We start from the raw sequence: 22,178 nt of genomic DNA, 5'->3' as shown, positions 1-22,178 counted from the left end.
CATCTCCTTGAGTTTCCATTTCTCTTGGTTGGAGAGCACGTAAACGTTAACACCAAGGGGGGGGTCGTGGCTAGGAGCATCTCTGTTGCACACAGAGGGGTCTCAGGTTCAACCTGCTGTCAGTTGATGTAGACATGGAGATGGACCGAAGATTCGTATGTAACCAGAAAGGCCAGTTCAGATGATGGATCCAAAGAGGAAATAGCAATGCTTGCTTCCACTGTTGAGTGCTGAGTGATGAAGAAGCTTTGCTCTGGTTATCAAGAAACGGGGAGGTTTACACTGATGGGTTTAAAGCAGTGTTTCCCGAAATGAGAGGTGCCACCCTTGGGGGGGGGCGCAGGAATGATCCAGGGGGGCAGTAGTAGCCTCAGATGCAATTGTGGGGCGTTGAATAAAAATAAGGGGGCAACAGAAGCAAAAAGACAGAAGGTTCCTCCTTCTCATTAGGACTATTTTCAATGTTATTCATAATTTTTACGTTAATATTATCCTTCATTGTCTTACTTTTCTGTGTGCAATGTGAATGTTACTATGGTTGGTTTTAATAAATAATTTTATCACTTCAAGCTTTAAGCTGTCTTCTTTGCAACAACATCTTTGTTTACCATGTCGTAGGATGTACCGTATTTTCCGCTCTATAAGACGCACACACACACACCCCCAAAAAGTAGGGGAAATGTATGTGCATCTTATGGAGCGAATGTTGGCTGTGCAGCTATTGCTGAAGCCAGAACAGCAAGAGGGAGAGATGTGCAGCAATCCCTCTTGGTGTTCTGGCTTCAGGGATAGCCATGCAAAGCCTCTTCAACATTTGATTCAGAATATTTTTTTTTCCTTGTTTTCCTCCTCTAAAATCTAGGTGCATCTTATGGTTGGGTGCGTCTTATAGAGCGAAAAATACGGTAGGTAGAAATAGAGATACATAAAAGAACGCAAATTTGTCACTACATCTTCCTGTTTGTTCGCTTACAGAATTTCTTTTTTCTGAAAAGAGGGCAGTAGGCCAAATAAGTCTGAGAGCCTCTGGTTTAGAGAGACTCTTTAAAGAAGCCCCTCCTCTCCTAGGTGCATGGGGACCCACTGTCTGGCGCTCTCAGTGAGCCACACTGGAGGCTGAATTTTAGTCAGAATAAATGTTGTTCCTGTGAGTGGCATTTGGCATAGGACTGGACTGTATCAAAGCTGAAGGGCCTCACACCTGAGGGTGCAATGCAGCCCTCCAGACCTCTCTATCTGGTCCTCAGGACTCTCTCCAGGCCACACTTCCTCGGCCACACACTCCACTCTCCTTGAGCATTTTTGCCTTGCAGGAATGTGCCCTTGAATGCCCCTTGCTTGCTTGGATGGAGGGGTGTGTGATACTGTAGAAACTAGCCTGCCACTCACAGGTAAGATTTATGGGTTTGCTGCTTTGCCTACCTTTTCCTCTGGCCCCACACACTTGTGGCCCCCAGGAGGTTGCTCATAATAGAGCAGGCCCTCAACTCTGAAAAAGGTCCTGGCCCCTGGCCCCTTGACCATATATGGCCATTACCCATCCTTGACAACATAGCATTATGAATTCTATCATGCTTTGAATGCAGATCTCCCCAGGTTCAAACCCGGTGAGCTCCAGTTAAAAGGATCAGGTAGCAGGCAATGAGAGAAACCTCTTTCCACTACCCTGGGAAGTTCCTTCCAGTCCAAGCAGACAACACAGTGGTACCTTGGTTATCGAACAGCTCAGTTCACAAACAACTTGGAACCCGAATGCTGCAAAAGCAGAAGTAGGTGTTCCAGTTTTCAAACTTTTTTTTTTGTGGAAATCAAACGTGCTCCATTTTGAGTCCCCCTATGTTTCCTGTTGTGCTTCTAATTTGCGTCGCCCTATTCAAGCCTTCCATTTCCAACTGCAGTGTTCTGAGGTGATATTTGGAGCTTATATTTGGTGCTTTTGTTTTTGCTATTTATTTTGCGTTTTTTGTTTTGCGGCTTTTTCAGTTGATTTGTTTTTGTGACTGTGTGGGTCCCAGTTCAGCTACTGATGGATTGAGTGAGTGAGTGAGTGAGTGCAGAAATGGATAAAAGCCCCCCATCCAAACAATGACTATCATCAGTGCAGGTAGGAATAAAACATTAATTTTAATTTTTATCATCTACAATACTGTTTTATGTATTGTATACTACAGTACATTGCTTATTGCTTTCATTTTATGGATCAATGGTCTCGTTAGATAGTAAAATTCATGTTAAATTGCTGTTTTAGGAATTGTTTTTAAAAGTCTGGAACAGATTAATCCATTTTGAATTACTTTCTATGGGAAAGCATGCCTTGGTTTTGGAACAGACTAATAATAATAATAATAATAATAATAATAATAATAATAATAATAATAATTTATTATTTTTACCCCGCCCATCTTGCTGGGTTTCCCCAGCCACTCTGGGTGGCTTCCAACAAAGATTAAAAATACATTAAAATGTCACACATTAAAAACTTCCTTAAACAGGGCTGCCTTCAGATGTCTTCTAAATGTCAGGTAGTTGTTTATCTCTTTGACATCTGATGGGAGGGCGTTCCACAGGGCAGGCGCCACTACTGAGAAGGCCCTCTGTCTGGTTCCCTGTAGCTTTGCTTCTCGCGGTGAGGGAACCGCCAGAAGGCCCTTGGCACTGGACCTTAGTGTCCGGGCAGAACGATGGGGGTGGAGACACTCCTTTAGGTATACTGGACGAAGGCCGTTTAGGGCTTTAAAGGTCAGCACCAACACTTTGAATTGTGCTCAGAAACGTACTGGGAGCCAATGTAGGTCTTTCAGGACCGGTGTTATGTGGTCTTGGCGGCTGCTCCCAGTCACCAGTCTAGCTGCCGCATTCTGGATTAGTTGTAGTTTCCGGGTCACCTTCAAAAGTAGCCCCATGTAGAGCACATTGCAGTAGTCTAAGCGGGAGATAACCAGAGCATGCACCACTCTGGCAAGACAGTCCACGGGCAGATAGGGTCTCAGCCTGCATGGAGCTGATAAACAGCTGCCCTGGACACAGAATTAACCTGCGCCTCCATGGACAGCTGTGAGTCCAAATGACTCCCAGGCTGCGCACCTGGTCCCTCAGGGGCACAGTTACCCCATACAGGACCAGGGAGTCCTCTACACTAGCCCGCCCCCATCCCCCAAGAATAGTACTTCTGTACTCAATCCATCAGCCACCATCCATCCTCCAACTGATTAAGTTTGAGAACCAAGGTACCACTGTACTGGCCAAGGCAGTCAAACAGATTTTATTTATTTATTTGTGTATTTAATTGAATCTGTATACTGCTTAATTGTAAATGAAACCTCTGAGGATTTGGTATAAGGCAGCCTCCTATGTTACCATACATCTGAATGCCTCTGAATGTCTTGGATGCTTTAGTTGAGATCCCTGCATTGCAGGGGGTTGGACTAGATGACCCTCAGGGTCCCAGGACTCTGATTCCAAATAGTTTTCAAATCCAGCAGCCAACGGAATCATCAGCACCAGCATAATTTTTATAGTCTAGAGCACTATAAAAATCTGCTTCCCTTTTTCTTTTTGTATTCTATTCTATCATTTGGATAATAAACTGGGTGATTGTATGTGCACATGTTAATTATGGAAAGGGAAGCAGATCTCCACTATACTAAACAAAGAAGGTGGGGAAGAGTCCTTTTAGCAACTTACAGATACGGTAAGAATAAATGCTGGTTGAGCTACTGAGAAAAGGCTGGGTTCATCTGATTTTCACACTAATGTTGCATGTTGGCTGGATGGCAACCATTTAGTAGCAAGAACTACTAAGGGCTCATATGCAAACCAATCTGAAGTTTTATTGCAGTCGTTTGGTATTTGTTGCAAACTCCACTCAGGTAGAGAGGGGTCTTCTCAGGAGTTCCAAAAGTAAATGCTCATGAAAATATACCCCCTTCTATTGCACTGGCTGTGCTTAGGAGATCAAACATCTCTCAGATTATTATTATTAGAAGAAGAAGAGCTATGACATGCTTTTTTGTCCGGGCATGCAGCCCCTTTGTGGCACAAGCAAACAAACTAGGAAGTATTCAACCAACCATAGTTTCCGGTTACGTCCAAACTAGGGGACTACGGTTACCAGCTTCAGAGAAGTCAGGATATTAAACCACGGTGTGAAGTTCATTATTTACCACTGCTTATTAATTTACATACCACTTGCCTGCCCAAATGGCTGTCAAGTACAGTGGTACTTCGGGTTAAGAACTTAATTCATTCTGGAGGTCTGTTATTAACCTGAAACAGTTTTTAACCTGAAGCACCACTTTAGCTAATGGGGCCTCCCACTGCCGCTGCACAATTTCTGTTCTCATCCTGAAGCAAAGTTCTTAACCCAAAGTACTATTTCTGGGTTAGCGGAGTCTGTAACCTGAAGCGCATGTAACCAGAAGCATATGTAACCCAAGGTACCACAGTATAAAATCAATTATAAAGTCCATACATAATCAAAAGCAGCTTTGAATTTCCTGGTTTGTTACCAAACTGAAATTGATAGTTTCCCAGTTCAAGGGGCGGGGGGACTGGAAGCTTGTGGCTAATTAGAGGCTTCCCAGTTTGATAGTGGGTTGCCCAAATTCGCTCCCACACTTACGGCAAAAGGCTTGTTCATATCTCAGAATATTAAGTCAAGTAATGATCACCTGAACGGGCAACGCTGTACCCCTTAAACTCACTACACGTACAGCATATGTAATGTCACCATGAGATTCTTGCAAGAGGACATGAGAAGTGGCCTTTTGGACTATATAAATTATAAAACTTAATGCTGTGAACTAAAGGAGACAGCAGTTAAGAGGCTATTACACTATTACAGGGATATGGCACTGATCGGAGTCAATGGAAAGGAGAGATTTCTGCAAGGCACACCGCGAAGTAAAGTGCTCTAGATCAACTGATAGCAGAAATCATTAAGAGCAAAGATAAAAATCAAGAAGCGGTGCTTTTGGGCTTTTTTGTTCTCCGTGTTGCAACTGAAGTTTGGAAGCTACAAATCCTACTTACTTGGCGCCACCATGTGGCAATAATCTGTATTGTCACTTTTTCCATCAATGGAGAATGGAAACTCTTGTTCACAAGCAAAAACATACCAACACTTGTGTAAGTCTCCTGACACAAGCCCACTAGGAAGGATAAATCCATAGGTAGCTTCCTATTAATGCAGATATGTAAATTCTGCAAGAATGCACTGTTTCTCATGCACCCACATCATTTTCGACAGACATTAACACATAAGAAGAGCTCTGCAGGATCTGACCAACAGCCCGTCTAGTCCAGCATCCTGTTCTTACAGTGGCCAACCAGATGCCTGTGGAAAGCCAACTATGCAGGACATGAGAACAACAGCATCTCCCTTCTCATGTTCTCCAGCAACTGGTGTTCGGCACAGAAGCAGAAAATAGTTATCACGGTTTGTAGCCGTTGATAGGATTAGACTAATGAAAGGAGGATAAGACTTTTCCAAAGCCATCCAAGCTGGTGGTTCCATCACTACCTGGCTGTGCAGTTCTGGAATGCTTACACATAAAGGTTGAAAAGCCAGGGTCTGTAGTGCTCAAACCTCACCCATTTAATAATATAAGAAACCAAAATGCGGGAGGGAAGCCCTGCTTGAGTGGAGTCTAGCCTGCGCTTACTGAGATCATTCAACCCTAGAAATATTCTGAAGAAAGGGAACAAATGAATGAGGTTGAGTAAGCCACGAACTGTAAAGTTTCCGGTTTCAGCTAATGTTCCAAGGGAAAGGATTCCTCTAACTCAGGGGAACTTGAGTTTTAAGTAGCCCCTGTGTGGACTTGACAGCATCAAGAAGGCCCTCTTCGCCAATAACCTGGGAAGGAAGTTCTCTTTTTGGAATATAGGCAAAAAGGATGCATATCCGCAACAGGGGCATAACTTTGGCCAGCTTGCCTACTGCAGAAGCACGTTCAACTGAGCTGCACAGCCTTCTCCCCTAGATCAAGCTCGGAGGAAGCCCGCTCCGAAAATCAACATGAGGCAGGATACAGATTCCTATGGGGCTGATTAACTGCCGGGAGCAGCTGTGATCTGTGGACAGCTGCCCCACGCTGAGCCTCTGAAATGCAGGTGACAGCTTCTCAGTGAAATACCCTCAGGCCCTGGAGTGGCTCCACCCACCCAGGCTGGTCTACGGATCCTCCTGGGCAGAAAGCTATGGAAGAAGCTTCTTGTTCCAGTTGAAGAACAAACACTTCCTGAGCTCTGACGTACAGTATATTCCCATATCCTTTCATTGCCCTTCAATCCTGACCCCTGGGTTGTTCTCCTCAGTCCTACCTCCTGCTTTGACCCCAAGCCTTCTCCATCCCACTGCTCCTGGTTCATTTCTGGCCGTCATCCAGCATCCAAGCGCCAACAGTGACACAGTCCCTTTCCTCCTCTCCAAGGCAGTTAAAGCATATAATATGACTTTTTGCTTTAATCACGATGTTTAGCTTTTTTTTGGTTGTTGCTTTGTTATCAGTGTTTTATGGACTGTTAATAGTTTTTACACTGATGATTTGCTAATTATTCCACTTGATTTCTGCTGCATTTGTGATGTTCTGTTACGTTCCATCATATGCTCCTTCTCTTTATTGTTTGTAAGCCACTTTTGGGATTCATTTGAAAGGAATGCAGCCTAGAAACACAATAAATCAAATCAAATCGATTTTGGAACAGCAGGAGTCAGAAGATAACGACACCAAGGAATGGCCACATTTGTGAGTCGTCAGAGGCCATGTTCAGGGCTACCGATGGACAGAAGAGACAGGATTACAGTGGTACCTCGGGTTAAGTACTTAATTCGTTCTGGAGGTCTGTTCTTGACCTGAAACTGTTCTTAACCTGAAGCACCACTTTAGCTGGGGCCTCCTGCTGCCGCTGTGCCGCCGCTGCACAATTTCTGTTCTCATCCTGAAGCATAGTTCTTAACCCGAGGTAATGTTTCTGGTTTAGCGGAGTCTGTAACCTGAAGCATATGTAACCTGAAGCATATGTAACCCGAGGTACCACTGTAGATGGTTTGATCTAGCAGGGCTACTCTGATATCCTCACAGGGCGGTTTTCAATTTACACCACAGATAAGGAACCCATAGTTCTCCAAACTTCCCAAATCCCATCAGCCCTAACCAGCATGGCCAGTGGTCAAGGATCATGAGAGTTGCAAGCCCAGCAACATTTAAGAAGTTGCAAGTCCCCCCATTCCTACTTTATGCCAAACCTAGTTCAAGACAAACAGGCTTAATAATTTAGGTGGACTCTTTTGAGCACTTAGCAAACTAGCTATGCAAACACAATGCAGCTATTGACTGGGATGCTGAGTTTGCTCCCATTGGCAGGAGAATCCCCTGGACAGAGTTCCACACATGGGATCTTCCAACCGGCGGAAGAGAAGAGGCAACTCTCAACTGAGGTTGAGACATCTGGAGGGCAGCAGGCTGGCGAAAGCTAAACCAAGCCAACAAGAAACGCAGCCAAAAAAACACAATAAGTAAAACCATACCTTGCACCCCTTCCAGGAGCAGATCCACTCCTTTCCTATAAAAGCCAAAGGCAGCCTCATAGTCTTCCTCTTCCTCCTTCTTCAAGGCCAGCTTTATCAGCTCCCCTGCCTTGTCCAGGTAGTCTCGCCTGCCAAGCTTGGCCTTTAAGCTCCCAGTGAACAGGCCCCGGCTCTCCCTCTCGCCATCGGGTTTGCTCCATTCGTGGTCCGAAACGGCAGAGGCCTGCGCCAGCGGTTCGGCGGGAAAGCTGAGGCTGAAGGATCTGCTGGGGGAATTCTGGTTAGATGCCATTCCATCATCTAACTCAGCAAGAGAGTCCACATCAACGGTCAAAGAGATCAGGTCGCTGTCGCTTGAGAAACCTGAAGGGCAGAAGGAGAATGGAGTTGGGAAAGAATCTGGTGGGTCATCTAGTCCAGAGGTAGCCAAAATGGCATCTTCCACCCGCGGGCAAATCATGGCTACCAGAGGGTCTAATTTGGCCAGTGAGACCCATGTCCTAGTGTCAATCAGGTGATGTCACTGAGTGATGTCAGCTGATAGGCAAGGGGATTGAAGTCTCCACTCATCCACTGGTGAGCAGACAGTTCAGTCCTGCTGGGTGCTGCTTCACCAGTACATTTTCTGAGGGGAACGCACTGGCAAAGAAGATCCCTCCCTCCCCACATGGCACAATCCAAGACTTCAGCTATTCACAGAAGCAACGATCAGCACGACAATGCTGCGTTCGCGACCAAAAGTCAAATCGACCATTCCTTACTCACGCTTACCTCCATACTCTGACTGACTGAGTGTCACGTCATCAAGGAGACCGGCATCCTTCCGAGCTTGAAACCAAAGGTGGGGAGGAGAGGGGAAATATATAGAAGGGAAAGTGGGTGAGTTTCTGTAGCCCAAGACAAGTCACAACTCTTGAAATGACGCCTGCATGTGTTATAACTGGGATACTGAACCCTTTCTCTAATCTGTGTAGAAATCAAATGACCTTGGCCGCATTCAAGCTCAAAGCACAATAATACACCGCTTTAAACAGTTGTGGGGGAAGCCATGAGTTTTTAAAATGGTAGCACAGCACTTTAAATGGTGTGAGGAGAAAAGGGTCTGAGAAACCAACCCCTCGCTAACTAAAACAATATAAATGAATCACATGCTTGTTAAAGACATTGCAGATATGCCAAACTACAGACTTGCAGCCTGGTCCTAGCCACTTTTGCTCAGAGTTCCCACAGTTTTTTAACAGGGCTTATACCCTAAGCAAGCAAGCTTAGGGGCGCAAGTGTTAGAAGTGCCTTTTACAGAAAGACAGCTGCATTAAGGTATCTCAAGCTCTGGCATTAGCAGGTTTTATCCCATATCAGCGAAGAGTGGCAGGGTTTGGGACTCCATGCATGCTAAAAATTACAGCTGAAATGCTAATGCTGCCATCTAGAGGAGATGAAGAGGGAAAATGTGCACTTTTACATTCCTTGACTATGCTATAAATCACCCTACTTGGTAAACTTGGGCTGGAGACAAAATTACAAGAGGTAACACAGTGGGAGCCAACCTTCAGAACTGCAGACCGACAGGCTGTCTGTCAGGGAATCCGACAGAGGATCTGCAGGGCCAATCAATTCAGACCCAGCATGTACTTCTCCATCCTTGAAAGAGAAAAAGAAATTAGGACTTATTTAACTGTTACTTGCTATGAATTAACACAACTTCCACTTTCACCAAGAAAAAGAAGAGCTATAGAAAAACGTGGCCCGGTTACAGAGGCTTCACATTCTCCCCATTCAAAACCTAACTTCTTAAATAAAAGGCTCACTCATATTTTCACCCATCTGGGGAAAGGAAAAGTTATACCTCCCCTCCCCACACTGGAAGCCCCCCACACCTGAATGATATTTTTTTAAGCTCATAGTTGCCAACTACATATTTATTGAGTGTGCAGTTTAGCCCTAAGTATCTAGCAACTATAAGCAACACATTCTAAGCAGCCTTCTCGGTGAAGAAAAATATCATTTACTTTAATAATAATAATAATAATAATAATAATAATAATAACAACAATAATAACAACAATAATAACAACAACAACAATAACAATAACAATTTATTATTTATACCCCGCCCATCTGGCTGGGCTTCCCCAGCCACTCTGGGCGGCTCCCAACACAATATTAAAATACAGTAATGCATCAAACATTAAAAGCTTCCCTAAACTTTAAATCACCCTGCTTGCCTACAGCCCTATTCCACAAAAGAGAGCAGTTGTGAAGGGTGAGTGGCATTCTGGCTGCACACAAGTGTCTCCTTTGCAGGCATATTCCCATTTATTCATATATTGAGTGATATAGAACACACCAGCACCTCTTGCAATTCATGGGAGATACATAGGTAGCTACTTAGACATGATGGCTAGCTATGACAGCCTCCACTGTCGGAGGTAGTATGACTCCGGACACCAAGATGCTGGGCATTGCAAAAGGGGAGAGTGCTGTTGCACGCAGACTTCCTCCTTGCAGGCTTCCCACGGGCATCTGGTCGGCCATTTTGAGAACAGGGTGCTGGACTAGATGAGCCTTTGGTCTGATCCAGGTAGAGCTCTTCTTAATGTCCTACTGACCATGCTAACTGCGCAAGGGTTCCCAGAATCTGGTATATGGCTGTTTAAAGACAGGCACATGCCATTCATGCCTACATGTTTAGGAAATGAATGGTATCCCTAGCTAGCAGGACCGGTTGTCAGGCATGATGGGAACTGTAGTCCAGAAACAGCTGGAGACCCAGGTTTGGGAAACTCTGCTTTGAGCTTTCACAAATGCAGGCAAACCAAGCTTCAGAGCTGTATTTCCTAATACCACTTCATTTATTTTTAAAAATAATTTTTAAATTGATTTTCCAGTATTGACCCAATATTACCACAGTTTTGCCTATTATGCAGATTCCAATTAATGTCAAAATAATTCCAACTGATTCCAAATTTATACAATTTAATCAAAGTGGTTTCCCGCGCTCCTTGATCATTTTTTTAATGCAGTCCTTATATTGTTGCAGTTCTTTTTTTATTATTATCTAATTACATTTCAGTTGGTATATTAATCAGTAAGAAAACGGCTACCTTTTTAACTATTAACTAATCTTGTTAATACCTTATCTAACTTTCCAAGGATTTCAAATGAGGTGCTCTAATTATTTTCCTCTTCTCTGCATGTGCCAGTCTAACACCACTAACACCACTTTAAATAATCATGGTTTCCCCAAAATAATTATGGGAACTGTAGATTGTCTAGGATACTTAGTTGTTAGGAGACCCCTGTCTGCCTCCCAGTTTTTATAATTCCCAGAGTTCTTGTGAAGAGGGATTGACTCTGAAAATTGCATCTCTGTGAGGCAAATAAGAGTCTCCTAACAACTCTCAGAATCCCTGCGACAGGGTGAGCTCCCATTGCTCAGTCCCAGCTCCTGCCAACCTAGCAGTTCGAAAGCATATCAAAGTGCAAGCAGATAAATAGGTACCGCTCTGGCGGGTAGATAAACGGCGTTTCCGTGCGCTGCTCTTGTTTCGGTGCTCCGTTGTGCCAGAAGCGGCTTAGTCATGCGGGCCACATGACCTGGAAAAACTGTATGCGGACAAACATTGGCTCCCTCGGCCAGTAAAGCGAGATGAGCGCCGCAACTCCAGAGTCGTTCACGACTGGACTTAACTGTCAGGGGTCCTTTACCTTTACAATTTTAACAACTCTCAGAGCCAGGGCTTTTTTTCAGCCAGAACTCACCGGAACTCAGATCAGGCAGCTCTCAGGTGGGCACCACTGCCATGATAAGAGAACAAGTGGGGCATTCACAGTTCCAGCACCTCTTTTTGTAGAAAAAAATAGCACTGCTCAGAACCCTTAACAAGCTACAGTTCCCAGAATCCTTTGGGGGAAGCCATGACTGCTTGAAGTGGTATGATACTACTTTAAAGGTATGGTGTGGGTGTGGCTTAAGTTCTACTCAAGAGTAGACCCACTGAAATTAATGGACCTAACTTACTAGGTTTCTTTCATTTCAATGGGTCTACCCTGAGCCCATCTGGGCCAAATGCCACCCCACATGTAAACCCATTTAAAATGGGTTCCTCCTCCTCCCTCCTTCCCTAGGGGAGACCCTTTTTATGTCGCCTTGACCTGACTCTCAAAAGAGTAGCTGCCTTAAAGAGCGTGGCTGTTGCTTATTCTGCCTAGTGGCATCACTGACAAGGCGTGGAGCGGCTCAGAAGTTATTTAACCTTAAAGAAATCTTCAAGCTGCTTGCTGTTAAAGAGCGCCGGGATGTTGGCAGAGAACTGAAGCAAGTCTTCCGCGCACTGTCTCCTCTCTTCAATCACACTTTCTTCAAATCGCCCTGAAACATAAAAAGCATCAACATTCTGAGAAACAATTAAGCCTTTTCCTTGCTTTATCAAAAACAAAAAACAAAAAAACCCCACCACCCTAAGAGAAGAAAGCCCCGCATCTATCAAGACGCATGATCACTTTGGGAGACAGTGACAAGCTTCACACTTCTCAAAATGCCCCCTACAATCCTGCCTTCTGCAATCAAATGATATAATCTGGCAGCGGCTCACAGAACCCAAGATTCCTCCCTCCTTAAAAGACGTGCGAAGCAACACTCCAGATTAGCCAAGAGACACAAGCATATGTCCATCAGTTTCCAGAAGCTAAATGTTCTAATCCTCCTTGTCACATTATGGATGGCCACGTTCTGCCTTAGCTACGGGCCTAACCCTGCGCAGACTGGATTGCCACCTAGCAAGGCTCTAACTGCATGTGTCAACGACACGATTGCTAAAATTAAATACCGGACGCCAATGGGATTCTTCTTCTTTTTTTTTAATTTCCCTTCCCCTAATGGTAATTGCTGCACCAGGATTGGAGTGGAGAGGGGCCGATTTTACGGAGTTTGCAGCTGGAGAGGGAAAGATTCTATTTCACCTTCCTGAACGCTGCAATCTTGGTACAGACAGTTATTTAATTTTTAAAGACACACAGCGCGATTACTAATCGCATCATTAACATCACACGTAGTTGGGCCCTCAGCTAACATAAAGGCAGAGGCTTGGATGGATGTTAAGTGGAACTCTGCTTATGGGACGCTCCCATCGGAAGGAGAGGCAATTTTCGCCCGAATTCCCTCTCCCACCTGCAGCCCCTGTGCATCCCAACCCGGAAATCTGCTCCGGAGGGCTGGAGGACTGCCCAGAACAGTTGGAGGTACAGGAGCTGCTGGGGGAAATGGGAATAGTCAGAAACTGGCACCTTCTCCCCCCATCAAAGAGAGACCCCACTGGATTAAAAGTTATTATGTGAATAGGAGTCCTCCCCTCCACAGAAATATTCTAGTCATTTTTTTTATTTATTATTTTGTTCCCAAAAAGTGTGGTTTATTGCAATATATATGTATTCCGTATCTGTTGTCTGATTTTGACAATTTTGAGATAAGACAGAGTTATGAGATTTGCAGCGGCAGCCCAAAAGCGGAGGGTAAAACTAATGGAGGCTAATATGGCAAAGCACGATAATTTAATTGGATGATTTGATTTAAACATTTATCTGGATGCCTTTAAATGTATCAGCTCTCTTGACCATTTGTACTCCAATGCGTATTTTTGTTTTATTCTTCTGTCATCTTTTGTATGTTGAATATTTAGTAGTAATATTATCTTTAGATTAAAACAGACCAAAATACTAACAGTGCACTTTTCATTTCATTTTTTCTGTGGTTAATATGACCATGATGGCCAAAAGAACAACACAAAACGGTAGTAATATTTATATTCTGAAATGCTCCATAAATACTTTATCTTTCGCATTGGGTGATGAATTCAGCTTTCTGAACCCTGCCAGCCTTCATTGTGGGGGTGAGAGGGTGAGCTTTTAGACCTTGGCTGGATCTACACAGATATAAAAAACACTATGGGGAGAAAAGCTATAAAAAAAATACAGCTCCCAATTGATATTTTCACAGACTTTGGATTTCTGCTCTACAGCAGGATCTGGTGTCACATTTTTATGATGCATTTATAACGTTATAAATTCACCTGTGTAGCTAAGATGATTATGATGATAATAATAATAATAATTTTTTATTTATACCCCGCCCTCCCCAGCCAAGGCCGGGCTCAGAGCGGCTTACAAGCAATAATAAAAACAAGATGAATGATTACAACTTAAAAACAAAAATAAAATACAACATTAAAATAATGGAACATTAAAATATTAAAATGTAGCCTCATCGCAGGAGGAGAAGGAAAAGAAAGGGGGGAAAAGAGAGGGAGGGAATCAAATTGGCTCCAAGCCAAAGGCCAGGTGGAAAGAAATCAGATCCTGCAGGGCCCTGGTCTCATGAGGCAGAGCGTTCCACCAGGCCGGAGCCAGAGTTGAAAAGGCCCTGGCTCTGGTTGAAGCCTATCTAACCTCCTTAGGGCCTGGGACCACTAGGGTGTTGTTATTTATGGACCTTGAGGCTCTCCGTGGAGCATACCAGGAGAGGCGGTCTCGTAGGTACGAGGGTCCTAGGCCATGAAGGGCTTTAAAGGTCAAAAGCAGCACCTTAAATCTGACCCTGTACTCCACCGGGAGCCAGTGCAGCTTGAAAAGCACTGGGTGAATATGCTCCCATGGCAGAGACCTCCATGAGGAGCCTCGCTGCAGCATTCTGCACCCGCTGGAGTTTCTGGGACAGCTTCAAGGGCAGCCCCGCATAGAGCTAATTACAGTAGTCAAGCCTGGAGATGACCGTCGCATGGATCACTGTGGCCAGGTCGGGGCGGGAAAGGTAAGGGACCAACTGCTTGATGCGGCGAAGGTGGAAAAATGTCGCCTTGGCTGTTGCTGTAACTTGCGCCTCCATGGAAAGGGAGGCGTCAAGGATTACACCCAAACTCTTAAAGGAAGGCAATGGCACTAATTGGGCCCCGACAAGAGAAGAGAGTTGGTCCCTCATCCCCATGCCATCCCGACCTAGCCATAGGACCTCTGTCTTCGAAGGATTTAGTTTCAATCGGCTCCCACGAAACCATCCAGCCACAGCTTCCAAGCATCTGGTCAGTGTGTTCGGGGCTGAGTCAGTGTGGCCATCCATCAGCAGATAGAGCTGAGTGTCATCAGCATATTGGTGATAGCCCAGCCCAAAGCTCCGGATAATCTGGGCAAGGGGGCGCATAAAGATGTTAAAAAGCATTGGGGAGAGAATTGCACCCTGCGGCACTCCACACACCAAGGAGTGGCGCGACGACATTTCCCTCCCTAGTGCCACCCTCTGTCCCCGACCAGAGATAAAAGAGCACAACCAGTTACGGGCTATGCCCTGTATCCCCACATCTGCGAGGCGGTGGTTCAGAAGATCATGATCGACCATGTCAAAGGCTGCTGACAAATCTAAAAGGATCAGCAGTCCTGACCCACCTCGATCCAGTTGTCTACGGAGATCATCTGTTAGGGCAACCAGAGCCGTCTCCGTCCCAAAATCAGGACGGAAACCAGACTGAAATGGATCTAATGCCATCTGATGATGATGATAGTAATAATTTATTTTTTATTTATTTTTTAATTTATTTATTTATTTATTTATTTATTTATTTATTTATTTATTTCCCGCCCATCTGGTTGGGTTTCCCCAGCCACTCTCGGAAGCTTCCAACAAAATATTGAATATACAATAAAACACCAGACATTAAAAACTTCCCTAAACTAGGCTGCCTTTAGATGTCTTCTAAAGGTCAGATAGTTGTTTATTTCCTTGACATCTGATGGGAGGACGTTCCACAAGGAAGGCGCCACTACGGAGAACCAGGCATCTGCCTGGTTCCCTGTAACTTTGCTTCTCGCAGTGAAGGAACCACCAGAAGGCCCTTAGAGCTGGACCTCAGTGTCCGAGCTGAACAATGGGGGTGGAGATGCTCCTTCAGCTATACTGGACCAAGGCCATTTAGGGCTTTAAAGGTCAGCACCAACACTTTGAATTGTGCTCGGAAACATACTGGGGCCCAACGTAGGGAGCCAATGTCCCTTATCTTTGCAGAAATAGACTTGAAAGGCTCTGGGTAACGCCTGACAAAATCTTACAGGAGTAGCCAAGTTCCAGCCATCATGGAAGCAGTTTGGGGGCTTTGTATTGCTTCTCACACTTCCACATAACTAACAGAAACAGACTTCCCCAACCCTGATGGAAAGACACTTTTATTTATATTGTAGCTGTAATGTTCCTTGGTTATGCTATTTTCCGTGCAAAGTATCTCTTTTGGGGAAAAATATTAAAAATATAACCTTTTAAAAAGAATGAGACAGATGCATGGAAGGTAAGCTTCAGGTTGTGTTTTTTCCGGGTTACAGACGCGCCGAAACCCGGAAGTAACCCATTCTGGAACTTCTGGGTTTCAGCGCGTTTCAGCGGTCACGCATGCGCAGAAGCGCCGAATCGCAACCCGCGCTTGCACAGACGCGGCGCTGCGGGTTGCGAATGTGCCTCCCATGCAGATCACGTTCGCAACCCAAGCGTCCACTGTACACTGAAACAGCCCTCCAAGGACTTTTCACTGTAGTGTCAGAATCAGTGTTCAAAATGAGCCAGGCGTTGGCGCATTTTGCACCTAGTTATCAGCCACTTGTGACCAAGTGAAGATGCCTGGGCGCCAGGGTGGCATCCGACATCTCCACCATCTGGAGGTGCCTGCCTCAAGAATCCTTGGATCTGGACTGTTTTCACACACTAATAACCACACCCTATCCATTATATTTTATCTGCATCATCAGAATGAATTGCAGGAACCAAAGTGCTTCTTCTGTGCAGCCTCAGCAGGAGCACTGAACAATGTCATGGTTGTCACTTGTCTTCACTTACCCCACCCCACTGCCCCGCTCACAGTTGTGAAGAATGTTCTTACGTTATGAATGGCCCGTGTCACCATTAAAAGAGAGGGGTAGGAATAGGCCAAGATATTTGTGGATTGTCCCTGAGTTAAGTGGCTTTTCTTCATTAAGTTCTCCAAGTTCTCAACCTGTGGGTCCCCAGATGTTGTTGGACTACAACTCCCACCATCCCTCACCACTGGTCATGCTGGCTAGGAATGATGGGAGTTGTAGTCCAAGAACATCTGGGAACCCACAGGTTGAGAAACACTGCGCCTAGCTCAAGTTTGTCATCTGAACTAGCCAGATGTTTAACTGAGAATCAATCACAGCCAGTCCATCATTTGAAAAATAAGACTTTACAGCCAGCTTGCCCAAAAATGGCAACTAGACATTTAGTTTTGGCGACTGAAACCCTGGTTTTAGGAGCCATTTGGTGCCTGGTTTTTATATCTGACTTTCTAACACGGGTCAGATAGAAAAGACTACACCAGTTACTACGGCCAGCTCACTTCGGCCATTTAGAAAAGTTGCAGAGTCTGGGGTTTTCAAGAGGACTTTTGCCTCTGAGTGAGAGAGATGCATTATTGCTCTGTGCCACATTGACTAGGATCACTGCTTGTCATTGTGTATTAGCTGTCTCTTCAATGAATAAATAAAGCAGGAGCAGCCAATGTGGTATCCTGCAGATGTTGTGACACCACAACTCCCATTATCCCTCAGCATTGGCCATTCTGGCTGGGGCTGGCTTGAGCTGCAGAGACCAAGTTGTAGATGGAAAGGATCTTTCGTGTAACATTTGTAATCATTCAAAAGTCACCTGGAGAGAGCCTCACAAGGAAGGGGAACAGGAATTTAAAATACTGATTAAGGCTACCCTCTGACACGCACACTTAGGAGTAACTCAGGGGCACTCACTTTTGAGTAGGTGCGTACGGGGTTGTAAGTTACTTTGCTGAAGCCAGATCTGGGAGCAGGACCGAAGATCAAAGAAAGCTGAGCAGCTGGGTCTATTGTCATTAACTTTTGGTTTCCAAGCTCTGTGCCAGAATTGTCTAACTGGTGGAGAAGGTGGAAAACTCCAAGCAAAATTCAGGAAAGCAGCATGAACTCTTTCCTCATCATCAAAGGGTTCTTATAACCCCGTGGTGCACAGGTCTCTATTTTAGCAGCACCGAAAGAACAATACATTGGCTTTCCATCTTTGAAACTTTGTGGGAACGGGTGAATTCTTAGCTCTCCACCCATTTTTCAAAGGGGAACAGGGTGCAGAGAGAAAGGAATGTAGCAGCTCTTCCGGACTACAGAAGTATTTAGAAAACATTTATTCAAGTTGCTGTGCAGCTATGGAGGTGAGGAGAATGGGCACACTCTGGCTTCCCTCATCACCCAAAAAACTAAGCCTTGCTGGAAGTGGGCTGCCTTTTTGAGATTATTCCCATAAAGGGAAGATCAGCTTGGACCCTAGTAGTTTTTGAAGGCTTAACAACTTGCCTTGCGACATAAAGACTGGCATTCAGAGAATGTGTTTAGGTTCATCTACGTAGCCTGCAGATGTTTGGTGGGCTCTGGTCCAGTGGTAACCAGCACTGCCTTCCACGCTACAGCCTCTTCTTTCAACGTGGGGTACTTAGGTTAACTGTTCTGTGGATATTCTGTTCCATATATACACCAAGACAGGGCTAGCCAACATGGTATCCTCTAAATGGATTCCAACCCCCATCATCCCTGACTGGGAAGGTCTACAGAACAAAGGAGCAGGTAACAATAGGTTTTCGTCCCTATTTTGTGTTAGAAAATGTCTTGAAAGCAGGGGAATTACTTTTTGCTTTTTCAAAAAATAAATGAGAAAACTAACGAGCAATAACTGTCAAGCGCATTGCCTTAATTTTACTATTCCAAATGCGCAAAACATTCCAGTCTTACCCTCATCCTTCCAAATATTTGTCCGCCCTTCTATTGTGCTCTCGCTCTTGCCAACTCTTGTTCCCAATGCAAGCTGTTGTTAAAAACACACACACACACTCACATCCAAAACCCACAAAACCCAATTATGCTTGAGCAGAGAACCTCTGCTTGAGCAGAGAAATTAAACAATGCCACTTTCAGAGCACATTTTACCCAGAATTCTAATCTTGCTCATGCAACTCAATAAAAGCATCCAGAGAGGTAAGGAGATGATGGTTTGAAGGGAGGGGGGCTGTTTTATTCATCATTGCTTCCTTTAGGGAACTCCTCAGAATTGCTGTATTATTACAAGCATGCTGGAAAATTCCATTAGAGAAATGGGACCTGCAACAAAATGTTGCAACATCAAGTGCTCCTGTTCAGAGCACCAGCCAGCCAGCCATGACCTCTTCCAAGACACCCCATTCCACCCTCCCTGCTTCCACCACCACCAACAGACACCCAATACCCCATGCTCCCTGAACATGATCAGTCCTCATTGAGCTGATCTGTGCTTCTGCCAACCTTGAAACTCCTCCAAGGCTGCCAGCATCTTCCTCTGGGGTATAGATAGTGCCATTTTGGCTATCTGAGGATCAGCAGTTGGAAAAACAAGCCCACCTTTTTTATTAAAATAGAAGAGGACATTCATCCAATTCCCAAGTTCGCAAGTTTCTCTGGGTAGTGGGAGCCCTGACACTTCAGATTTGGAAGGCAAATGTAAAATTAACATGGGGTATAAATGGGGTACCTACCAAGAGCGATTAGATTTTTCAGAAGGAAAGCCAAAAATGGAAAAATTAGAAGAGATGAAAGAATACGTGCCAGACTGGCTAAATTATTATCCAATTAATTCAAAATTTAAGGCAAAAAACAACAACTGGGATTTAGAGAACAACAATCACTTTCAATGGCATCCCCATATCTTATTCTTATTCTTTATTAAATTTGTTAGCTGCTTTGCCTTGCAAGGCAACCCAAAGCGACTTACAAACCTGCCCTTACCAGCCAACTGTACCCAGTAGGATGGAAAAATACTTGCCAACTTAGATGTTTTAATACTGCTACCCTCCATGAGCAGCACATGCCTCTCACAATGGCTGGCATAATAAACAACAATGATAAATAACAATGAAGCAGTTTAACACAACCAATTGTTTATAGTTTGCAAAAAGCAGTAAAAAAAAAGTCACAATCTCACCAGCTAATGTGGCAATCAGAATGCTTTCCTAAGCAGGAATATTTTGTCTACCCTCTGAAAGATCAATGATAAAAGGAAGCCAGCCAGATGTCCCTCTCTGGGGAGGGGATTCCCAAGGGAGAGGGTCATTGGGGGAAGGGTTTGGGATCTCCCATCCACACAACAATGGGGGGGGGTCAGGGCCTCCTGATTTTAATGAACTTTAAAGCCTAGGACTTGCCGATCAGGAGGTCGGCGGTTCGAATCCCCATAACGGGGTGAGCTCCCTGCTCCTGCCAACCTAGCAGTTCAAAAGCACATCAAAGTGCAATTAGATAAATAGGTACCGCTCCGGCGGGAAGGTAAATGGCATTTCCGTGCACTGCTCTGGTTCGCCAGAAGCGGCTTAGTCATGCTAGCCACAGGACCCGGATGCTGTACGCCAGCTCCCTCGGCCAATAAAGCGAGATGAGCGCCGCAACCCCACAGTCGGCCACGACTGGACCTAATGGTCAGGGGTACCTTTACCTTTACCTAGGTGAATAAAAGGCAGGAGATGCTCTAGAATTTTTAGTGCAGTGTAGCTGACCATCTGAAAAATCAGTATTTTCATTGAAAGCCAGGACAAAAAGTATACAGGTGTATGTATATATGATATCTGCACCATCTGAACTATGTGCTACATAACTTCCGACACGTGGCAGAGAACTTAGCCAAATATACATGGGAAAGTGCATATTCTAATATCGTCAAACATGTTTTTCTATACATATAATGAAAATCTACGAATGTTATCACACTGCAGTTCACTTTGCCACAGACAGGTGGGGCAGTGAACTGCACCATGAGGATAAACTGGGCTCTCAGGCATGCTCTGGGGGGTGGGCAAGAAGGGAAGGAACTGGAGATGGAGACAGGCGAGTAGGCCAATAGGCAGACTGGCAGCCCAGGCCAGTGGGCAGGCTTCTTTCTCACACTTCCCACAGCATTGGCAGTGAAGAAAAGAAGGGGAGAAAGAAGCTTTGCTCTCTCCTTCATCACCCACCCACCCACCCCACCTCCAGACTGGCAGGCTTCTTTCTCCAGCACCCTCAGAGATAGTGGGTACTTAGGAGAGGCAGGTTGGTGAGGCAAGCAAGTGAGCGGGTAGCCCAGGTGAACTGAGGAAGTTTTGGGTACTCTAGCAGAAACAATGTGGGGGGGGGCAAGGGGGGTTTGGTAGGGGGCAGGTGGGATTGGTGGGCAAAGAGAGCAAAGCGTAGTCCCTAATGACGAATATAGTTTGATGGGCGGTATCGTTATTTGCACATACAGCACATTTCTAAGTGGGTCCTCGACTTGCTACCTTTAAGCCTCCACTGAGTGTGGCACAGAGGTGATTCATCTCACTGCTACCTGACAGAAGATTGCAAAGATTGCACCAGGTTGTCTTCTACTGAACTATGGTCCCCACCACGAACATGGCCTTTGCATTCAGCAGGAAGAGGTGCAATTGCAACAAGAAATCGGGGAAGCCCTGGTGCATGTCTTTCAAACGTCACAGCTACCTGCCACTTCAGAGATGCAATAATTTTGTCACTTGCTTTTGGACCACTTGCTCAGCAGCTCTGTATACTAACCAGGATGACATTTAAATTATAGAAATAAGTTGGGGGGCCCCCTCTCTCCTTGCCAAGTCTTTTGGGCACATCAGCATCATGTCCTTGAGCTTTTTAAAAATTTAACACTCTGTGGCAATTCTAGGCACGGCATGAGCCTCGCAAAAAAAAAAAACCCATTCAGTCTGGGCCAATATGTTATTCTGCAACGGAGAAACCCAGAGAAACTGCAAAGCTCAAAGGAAAGAAAGCCTTTCTGCAGCATGATACAAGGCTCATTCTTGGTGCTAGCAAAAGTTGTGAGACCAAGCTAGCTGTCTCTCTTATTATGGTTGTTTTGTCATAGCAATTCCTCTCTTGTTTAATTTAGTACAAGGGTGGCCAACAAAGTGACCTTCAGATTATGTTGGGCTCCAACTCCCATCAGTCCCAGCCAAGCTGGCCAATAGGCAGGGAAGATGTGTGTTGCAGTCCAACAACATCTGAAAGGCACCAAGTTTGCCACCGCTAATTCAACAGCAGCTCACCCAGTCGGGCAGAGCAACAATGATAGTTTTCTGGCTGCGGCATTGCTGTCACTTACTGGGAAGAGGAGGTAGCAGAGAGGTCAGTGCAGTGTGTGAGGGCAGTGGTGAAGTTAATCCGGCACTCCACAAGTGCATTTGCACCGTGCCACCCTCCCAATCTTCTCTGCCTCCCTGGTAATCTACAGCAACCCTGCCGCCAGGAAGCTAACACTGCGGCTCTGACCCACCAGGTGAGCCCCCTCTGCCCTAACATGGACAAAATATTAAACTTTCTTATTTTTAAGAAGATAATCACGCTTGGAAGTATAGAAGCCCTTTCCGTGCAATGGGGGTTATAATACCAGGAATGCCTTGCAGCCTCAAGCCCATGAGATTTCCCTTTCCTAATAATTTTTCAGAGCTAACACATGACTAACCATAGTTATCTCAACTCACAGATCAGCACAACAGCCAACTGTGGTTTGGAGCTAACCCTGTGGTTATTAAAAAACACATGAAGAAATTATGGTTAACGGCTA

General features: G+C 45.1%; 1 protein-coding gene across 3 annotated transcripts in view; it reads right to left on the bottom strand.

Annotated features, from left to right (window-relative positions):
- Positions 1-22,178, bottom strand: part of RPS6KC1 (ribosomal protein S6 kinase C1) — a 94,413-nt gene that overhangs the window by 52,880 nt on the left and 19,355 nt on the right. For all 3 annotated transcript variants that reach the window (XM_081903754.1, XM_081903755.1, XM_081903753.1), the window contains 4 exons: positions 11,788-11,903; positions 9,079-9,172; positions 8,303-8,359; positions 7,532-7,894 (listed from right to left, as the gene is read on the bottom strand). In XM_081903754.1, the coding sequence (XP_081759880.1) occupies positions 7,532-7,894; positions 8,303-8,359; positions 9,079-9,172; positions 11,788-11,903 (630 nt within the window). The remainder of the gene's footprint in view (positions 1-7,531; positions 7,895-8,302; positions 8,360-9,078; positions 9,173-11,787; positions 11,904-22,178) is intronic.

This window comes from Podarcis melisellensis (assembly GCF_964234715.1).
Source record: "Podarcis melisellensis genome assembly, chromosome: 3".
Lineage (NCBI taxonomy): Eukaryota > Metazoa > Chordata > Lepidosauria > Squamata > Lacertidae > Podarcis > Podarcis melisellensis.
Note: the sequence above shows the minus strand (reverse complement) of the source record. Positions and strands in the feature narration are given on the sequence as shown.